General features: G+C 37.7%; 1 protein-coding gene across 1 annotated transcript; it reads left to right on the top strand.

Moving 5' to 3' along the window:
- The first annotated feature begins 5,155 nt into the window (after positions 1-5,155).
- On the top strand, positions 5,156-6,944 carry LOC149389858 (membrane-associated protein VIPP1, chloroplastic-like). The gene is made up of 8 exons (XM_089624431.1): positions 5,156-5,226; positions 5,353-5,391; positions 5,745-5,810; positions 5,989-6,103; positions 6,179-6,253; positions 6,399-6,466; positions 6,550-6,632; positions 6,723-6,944. Exons 4-8 carry the CDS (start codon positions 6,047-6,049, stop codon positions 6,794-6,796), a joined length of 357 nt encoding a protein of 118 aa, XP_089480557.1. The 5' UTR covers positions 5,156-5,226; positions 5,353-5,391; positions 5,745-5,810; positions 5,989-6,046; the 3' UTR covers positions 6,797-6,944.
- The last annotated feature ends 1,959 nt before the right edge of the window (positions 6,945-8,903 follow it).

Genomic DNA, 8,903 nt, shown 5'->3' with positions numbered 1-8,903 from the left:
TTGTAGCCTTTACTTTCGTACATTTGATGTAATGAAGTCTCACGAAGACTCTTGCTTGTAATTGCTTATTCATTAATAAAAAGTTGAAACGTTCATTCATTATTCCTTGTCTATTTGAAGCTTTATGATAAAACAATAGTCTTTTGTCCATAAACAAACTTAACAACTTACGAATAGACAAATGTAGATTTGCATGAACAAACTCTTCGTAGTTTGCTTAAAACAATATATTCGCAATATAAGGGTCAAAGGACTATTGACCACAGTACGATTGTTAGGAGAATCTATGATGTCTGGTTATGGGGCATTGAGAGTTGGAGACTCTATAGTTCTTCTAGGTATCTTCCGAAGGTACTGAATTGACCAGTCCACTTCTAGAGACAAAAATAAGAACAAACCATTTAACCTCTTATATCTCGAAGTCACTACGTATGAATTGCATCGGGCTTACCTTAATCCTGAAATGAGACATGCCATTTCACAGCTTACGTATTCTCATTTGAGAAAGTCAGAGTTCGGACTCACTATGTGATTCTGAATAGGGCCTATTGGTGAAGTACTAAGTTGTGAAGATGTAATGAGTGACTTTGTGAAGTTCTCATAGATATGGAATTCATGTACAAGATTGCTGAAATGCAATGTATATCACCTCATGCTTTGTTCCTTGGAATGTGAATAAATGAAATGGCCGGTGTCCAAATTGAGTCTTGACTCTTTTGGATGAAACAATGTGACTTGTTAGCTCCTCGTCAATACATTGTTTCTAACTTATTCACAAGCGACAAATGAGTTTAGAAAATAAGAGCTAGAAGGGTAAAATGGTAATTTTATAAATCCCAACTAGCTGATGATATTCATGAAGGGTAAACATAGATAATATTCACTGGATCCACTCATTACAATTAGGTTGAATTCTTGAGTAGAAAATAAATTCATTTGAACCGAGAGATTTTCAGTGTCATATCTTTAGTGGAGTCAGTTGACATTAACACTACTACAAATGTTGGATTATACAACCCACTTTTTACAACGCTTAAAATAAGTGTTGTTGAAACTAGGGATTCTACAACGCTTAACATAAGTGTTGTAGTAAGTTGATATTTCTACAACGCTTATGGCTAAGCGTTGTAGAAACTGGGTGTTTCTACAACGCTTTTGGCGAAACGTTGTAGAAACCGGGTGTTTCTACAACGCTTACGGCTAAGCGTTGTAGAAGTTGGTGTTTCTACCACACTTAGTATAAGAGTTTTACAATTTAAGTATATTTCAAATCTACCACAATGCTTAACCGATCCGTTGTAGAATCCTCGCTGCGGCGACGCATTTTTTTCGCTGTGGCGAGACCTTTCTACAACGGATCGACTAAGGGTTGTAAGAATATTAACATTTGGTGAACCTCGACGCGGAAAGAATTCTTCTTTGCCGCGGCGAGAATGTCCTATCCGTTGTAGGAGTTTATGAAATATTCATTATTAATATCAGTCTTTTCCTTATGCGTATCTTTGGAGTTTATGGAATCTTCTTCTGTTATGGGCCTTATGGCCTCCAAATCCATAAATCGCATCGTCGCATCCTTAAACCAGCTTCTAAGTCCGCCTCCTCCTTCGCTGTGTCTCAGGTAACGCTTCTCAATCTCTTCTTTTTGTGTACTGTATCGTCGTCATCAATTTTCACACACACTCTAAGATGTAGTAGTTCGATATTGTACTCTTAACCAGGCGTGCCAAAACTATGCCGAGAACGAAGAGTTGTGGGACGAGAACATCGTTGGAAAAATAATGTCGACGTTCATCAACAACTCAAACCCTTGGTCGAACGGCGTCGAGTCCTCTCTCGCCGAGCTCTGTCCCGTTCTCTCCGAGTTCACTGTGATTCAGACTCTGAATCTCATCAAAAGCTCCAATGACGCCTCTGAGTTCTTCAGGTGGACGCAAAGAATGGGATTTCCCCCCACGGAGTACTCTTTCTCGTGCCTTCGCCTTCTCCATCTTGCTCCAGATCTCGCCCCAGATCCTTCTCTTCCTCTTCATCTCCCTCTCGCTCCGCTAGCTCTGGCAGCCGATCCCCCCTCCGTCTCGCAAAAGGTTCAGCTCTCTCTCTCTCTCTCTCTCTCTCTCTCTCTCTCTCTCTCTCTCTCCGTCTAGGGTTCAGCTCGGCAAGATCTCCGAGGAGAATCTCTGCAACGGAAATCTTATTCTCGTGCCTTCGCCTTCTCCAAAACCTTCAGATTCACGAAGGACGTATTGACGATGCTCGCCAAGTGTTCGATGAAATGCAATTGTTATGTTGTAGCAGCAATAATTGGAGACTGTAATATATTGTGTTATGTTAAGTATGATGTATAAATTAACTCGGCTGGTGTTAGGGTTTCATTACTGTATTTTGGCATTAGGAAATTGCATTGAGATTTCCTTTCTACTTAACTGGCAGGTGAAAGACATGCTTATATGGAGTTGCCGAGAAAACTCTCTCGCTTGACTAGTCTGTTATTTAATCGCAGTGAAAGGGCTTAAAGTCTCTAGGCTGAGAATAGTTCACTCCGATGGGTTTATGCCTAATTGCCATGGCGGTGGTGCTCAGATGAATCTTTTTTCTCTATTCGGTAGAGTCATCAAGGTGATCGCAATAAATTTTTTTAATCAAATAATGATAGACAACTTAACTTATTCTCTGTTCAAATTTGTTCGGAATGAAGTCATATGCCAATTCTATTTTGAGCTTGTTTGAAGATCCTAAGTGTTGTCAATGGTGCCCACAAGAAGAGTAGTAGTGTCTATTTATGTACATTTGATGTCATATAGTCTTACGAAGACTCTTGCTTGTAATTGCTTATTCATTAATAAAAAGTTGAAACGTTCATTCAATCTTCCTTGTTTGAAGCTTTATGATAAAACCTTAGTCTTTTAGTCCATAAACAAACTTAACAACTTACGAAGAGACAAATGTAGATTTGCATGAACAAACTCTTCGTAGTTTGCTTAAAACGATATATCGCAATCTTAGGGTCAAAGGACTATTGACCTCAGTATGATTGTTAGAAGAATCTATGATGTCTGGTTATGAGGCATTGAGAGTTGGGGACTCTATAGTTCTTCTAGGTATCTTCCGAAGGTACTGAATTGACCAGTGCACTTCTAGAGACAATATAAGAACAAACCATTTAACCTCTTATGTCTCGAAGTCACTATGTATGAATTGCATCATGCTTACCTTAATCCTGAAATGAGACATGCCATTTCACACCTTAGTATTCTCATTTGAGAAAGTCAAAGTTCGGACTCACTATGTGATTCCGAACAAGGCCTATTGGTGAAGTACTACGTTGTGAGTCTGTCATGAGTAACTTTGTGAAGTTCTCATAGATATGGAATTCATGTACAAGATTGCTGAAATGCAATGTATGTCACCTCATGCTTTGTTCCTTGGAGTGTGAATAAATGAACTGGCCAGTGTCCAAATTGAGTCCTGACTTTTTTGGATGAAACAATGTGACTTGTTAGCTCCTCGTCAATACATTGTTTCTAACTTATTCACAAGCGACAAAGGAGTTGAGGAAATAATAGCTAGAAGGGTAAAATGGTAATTTAGTGAATCCCGACTAGCTGATGACATTCATGAAGGGTAAACATAGATAATATTCAGTGGATCCGCTCATCATAATTAGGTCGAATTCTTGAGTAGAAAATAAATTCATTTGAACCGAGAGATTTTCAGTGTCAACTCTTTAGTGGAGTCAGTTGGCATTAAGCTAAACTTGGAAAGGTTTGTGAACTTTTGAGTCCAAGTGTTTAGCTCAAGCTTTGTTCATTTGGGTCCATGAGGTCACTGTCACGAATCACATCGATAGGAATAGTTAAACTGGAAGCTAAGTCAAAACAAGAACGAAAATTATCAGAAGGGTATTTTTGTCTTTTGAGACATATGATGAAATGAATGTCAATAAATTTTTTGACAAGTTCATTTGATGACTTAATGTCACTCGGCCATAACTTGATTATTGGGCCTTGTGAATTAATTTCATTTCATAAGAATTTTATTGAAAATTCTTAATGGGCTTTTTACATGTTCTCATGAACAAATAAAGAAGCTTCTAGAAGCTCCTTGTAGAGAACATGTTGGGCGCCTACTACCCAAGAATTAGAGAGAATTTTTTGTGCATAAATGTATCAAGATACTTGCCAAAAGAAAAAGAGGAAACAAATTTGCATATGCATGCATTAGGAATTTCGGCCAAGAGAGAGTCAAAGGCATGGAACAAAATAGGAAACAAATCCAAGGCTTGTTGAAGCCTAGTTTGGCCGTGTGACTCAATAAAGGAAATAGGGAAATTAGCTCATGAATATGTGATATTCTATAGAAGAGGAAACTACCTTATTGAAGGTGAGACCTCTCCTATAAATAGGAGCCTCATTTCCTCACAATTCATTCATCCAAGTTTAAGAGATTTGAGAGACTCTCTCTCTAGAACTTGTGGCCGAAAATCCTCTCTCTCTCTCTCTAGTTTATTTTCGATTTTTTTCTTGTCTTGGCACCTAGGTCCTCACTCGACCTAGTGTTTAGCTCTGCGACTTCAATACTTGTTCTTAAGTCGTAGTTTTTAAAAGTGCCCACTCACTAATTCCTTTATTTCGAGTGATTTAGTGATAGAAACTTTCGTGGTTGCTCGAGGTGCCGAGGAAAGGAAGAGAGAAGTGCTGCGAGGGGAGACGAGCGTTGCAAACTTTCCAAAAGCTTCTTCAAAGTTCAAGCTTCAAGAAAGGTTAGTAAACTCTTAGCTCATATTGGTTTTTAATTACATGTACTTGCTTCTTTTTCTAGGTTAGTAAAAACTGTTTTTACTTGAAAAGAAATTTTTTAAAATTCCGCCGCTTCCCGAAGCGTTTAATCTTTTTCTTAAACCCTAGATCAATTCCAACACTAAGAAGATTTTAGACCAAACTGTTGTCGATATGAACACATATTTGATCAAAATGTATCAAGCCTATTTAAATTAAGCCTTATTCTTTGATAGAGCAGTAGATTTGAATATATTTGATCGGACCATTTAACTTCAGTCTTATTATTCTGTCTACTATAATTTAATTTAGAAAAGCCTTGAAGTAGCGTTAGATTTCTAATCATAATTATTGATATTATTCCACTGGTATTAAATTCGGGTTATTGGGCCTTATCGCTCTGGAAAATCTGTTTTCCTTAATCAACTTCTCACTCTTTCTTGCGATGAAGGTGCAATTCTCTAACCATTATTGACATCTAGCTATTGCATGGATCTCTTTTTATTAGAATTTGTGTGATTAAAAAAAAAACTAAGGTAAGAGATTATAACTCAGAGATTCTGAATTGTTCCTGCAGGATTCGGTGTTGGCCATTTGCATGACACACAAACAAAGGGTATTTAATTTTTATTTTGACCTCAATATTACATGCGTTTGGTTGTTAAAACAAGTGGCAATTTTTTATATCTAGTAATAGAACTCGGGCTTGCAAAGGGATAGCCTAGTATATGCAAAAATTATTTTCCTGTCGTTGCATATGACCCTGGGACATGTTTAGTGACTTATATATCTTACATGGATATGGATATGGGGAACCCCTGTAGAAGTGGATCTCAATGGAACAAAAACATTTGTACTTTATCTCGATACAGAGGGCTTTGAGAGCATTGGGAAATCAAACGTATATGATGATCGGTATATATAAAAAAAATTTGTCACTAAATCTTTTTTTTCCTTTGTCGGATGTAGCCTTTCGTAGCTCGCCTATTCTTCTTTTGAGTTTCTGAGGCTGCTTGCAGGATTTTTGCCCTTGCGGTTAGTGGCTAAATTTCTCTTCTGATTATGTTTAGCTTTATCTATAACCAAAAAATATAAATAAAAAGAATTTCTTTACTTTAAAGAAAGAAAAAAAGTTATACCATCACTTTTTCTTGTCCCTCAATTTTGAGGTTATTCGTGTAGTTTGTAATAGTGCCCAATTTATTTTATGCAGATTCGCGAGGCAGATATTTCTAGATTATCATTTGCTGTTGAGCTTGCTGAAGAATTTTATGGAAATAGACGAGGATCTTGCTCGTGAAGCGCTTAAACGACGGAAATCTTATGATGTACGTATTCTTTATACACATATTTCGAATGGAATTTGAGTATTTTTTTCTTTCTTTATTGGCAATAAATGGCAGGATAACGCAAATGCGTTGAAGACTCAGATTGATCAACAGAAGAGCATTGTTGATAATCTTGTCTCCAATACGCGGGTGAGTTGCGTGTCGATTCGCATGTTTTTGGGACGAATTTTACATTTTATGGAGAAATATAACTTAGAGAGTCAGAGACGTGTGGTGGTCGAGTTTTCATCACTTTCTATCGAGAAACACAAAAATTAATTCTTTTTTGCAATAGCTATTGGAGAGCAAAATGCAAGAGGCGAGAGCGAAGTACATCCTCAATGCACAGGCTCAATCTGCAAAGTATGTCTTCACTATCGTTCCTTGTTTTATTTATCTTTCGCACGGTTCATCAGTTTGAGTTGAGTTTGAACAAATCGACTCAGGACTTCGACCAAATTAAGTGAATTATTGGGCAACGTTGACACAAGCAGTGCTCTCGACGCTTTCAAGAAGATGGAGGAAAAAGGTTTGCTCAATTTTTGTCACATTGTTTATCCGTCATCTAAACATGATTGAAGGAGAAGTTAACGGGTAAAAGCCATTCTCGTCGCTGCAGTGATGTCCATGGAATCTCAAGCCGAGGCTATGAATAAATTAACCACTGATGATCTTGAGAGCAAGGTAGAATAGGATCTTCCCAGGGTCGTACTCTCTTTTTAAGTTTTTATTATAAGTATTGTTTTTGTCGTGTCACAGATCCGATTATTGGAGGACAATTTTGTAAATTTTCCCTTGTGTAAATTTTTTATGACAATTTTCAAGATATATATTTTTTTAATTGCTATTACATTCTGGAAAATATTGGGGTCGAAATAAAAGAAAAATAAGTTTGTAAAAAGAATATTTCAAGTCGCTCTATGAAAAAGTGACTTTTAATCCTCGCCGTGGCGAGAAACGTACATCGCCGCGGTGAGATATGTTGGAAGCCTTGAAGCTTCTACAACGGATCCGTAAGCGTTGTAGAAGCCTTGAAGCTTCTACAACGGATCCTAAGCGTTGTAGAAGTCTTGAAGCTTATACAACGGATCCTAACCGTTGTAGAAGCCTTGAAGCTTCTACAACGGATCCGTAAGCGTTGTAGAAGCCTTGAGGCTTCTACAACGGATCCCTAAGCGTTGTAGAAGCTTCTACAACGCAGGATTCTACAACGCTTAATAAGCGTTGTAGAATCATTCCACAACTGTTTTTAAGCGTTGTAGAATCCCAGTTTTGTAGTAGTGTAAGCTAAACTTGGAAAAGGATTGTGAACTTTTGAGTCCAAGTATTTAGCTCAAGCTTTGTTCATTTGGATCCATGAGGTCACTATCACAAATTACATCGAGTATGAATAGTTAAACTAGAAGCTAAATCAAAACACGAACGAGACAAGTTTTACGAAAATTGTCAAAAGGGTAATTTTGTCTTTTTGGACATGGCATGAAATGAATGTCAATAAATTTTTTGACATGGTCATATGATGACTTAAATCACTCGGCCATGATATGTTCATTGGGCCTTATGAATTAATTTCATTTCATAGAATTTTACTTGAAAATTCTTAATGGGCATTTCTTATGTTGTCATGAACAAGTAAAGAAAAATCTAGAAAACCTTTCTAGAAGCATGATTGGCCGTCCAACCCAAGGAAATGGGAGATAAAATTCGTGCAGCCCTTAGTGTGAAAGAGAGTTTATTTTGTGCATTAATGTATGAAGATACTTGCCAAAAAAAAGAGGAAACAAATTTCCTCTATGAGGAACAAGGTGGGCCCCAACAAAGCTAAAGGGGAAGCAAAAGAGGAAACAAATCCAAGCCTTCTACAAGGCATATTGGCCGTGTGACTCTAAGGGAGAAGGAGGGAATATTTGCTCATGAATATGTGATATTCTATAGAAGAGGAAACTACCTTATTGAAGGTAAAGCCTCTCCTATAAATAGAGCCCTCATTCTTCACATTTTATTCATCCAAAGTTTTAGAGATTGAGAGCTTCTCTCTCTAGAACCTCTTGGCCGCCCCTCTCTCCTTCTATCTCTAAGTTCTTTTCGTTTTTGTTTTGGCACCTAGGTGCTCATTTGACCTAGCGTTTTAGCTCTTCGACTTTGAGACTTGTTCTTGAGTCGTAGTGTTTAAAAGTGCCCACACACTAATTTTTATTTTTCTCGAGTGATTATAGTGATAGAAACTTTCGTGGTTGCTCGAGTTGGCGAGAAAAGAAGAGAGACGTGTTGTGAGGGAGACGAACGTTTTCAACCTTCCGAAGGCTCATCAACGTTCAAGCTTCTAAAAGGTTAGTAAATTTATTATGCACATAATAGTTTTTATTTACGTGCGCTTGCTCTTTGTCTAGGTTAGTAAAATCGTTTTATTTGTCAAAAGAAAATTTTAAAATTCCACCGCTTACCCGAAGCGTTAAACTTTTTCTTAAACCCTAGATCAATTCAAACAGTCGGATAGTTTATGAACTGTCGCATGAAGGCTGGGACTCCTGTCAGGGACCATATGATGCTGATCAGTAGTTACCTGATTGAGATGGAAATCCTAGGATCTGATATTGACGAGGAGACCAAAATAGATATGATCTTGTAAAACCTCCCCGAGTCTTTTGATACCTTCAAGCTGAACTACTCAATGAACAAGCTAGAGTACACTGTTACCGAGCTTCACACTCTTGAAGGTCTCACTAAGAGAAAGCGGAATCAAGGAGAGACACGTGCTACTGAGCACAAAGCCTCCACCTCTGGATCTGAGAAGAGACCG

This window comes from Urtica dioica, chromosome 8 (assembly GCF_054948205.1).
Source record: "Urtica dioica subsp. dioica isolate 48M chromosome 8, U.dioica_male_clone48M_v1_H2, whole genome shotgun sequence".
NCBI lineage: Eukaryota > Viridiplantae > Streptophyta > Magnoliopsida > Rosales > Urticaceae > Urtica > Urtica dioica.
Note: the sequence above shows the minus strand (reverse complement) of the source record. Positions and strands in the feature narration are given on the sequence as shown.

Excerpts from the sequence above, each read along its gene's own strand:
- LOC149389858 (XM_089624431.1), top strand. The coding sequence starts at position 6,047 with ATGGAAATAGACGAGGATCTTGCTCGTGAAGCGCTTAAACGACGGAAA. Across the intron at positions 6,254-6,398 it reads ATCTTGTCTCCAATACGCGG|CTATTGGAGAGCAAAATGCA; the intron begins GTGAGTTGCGTG and ends TTTTTGCAATAG. Across the intron at positions 6,633-6,722 it reads CAAGAAGATGGAGGAAAAAG|TGATGTCCATGGAATCTCAA; the intron begins GTTTGCTCAATT and ends TCGTCGCTGCAG.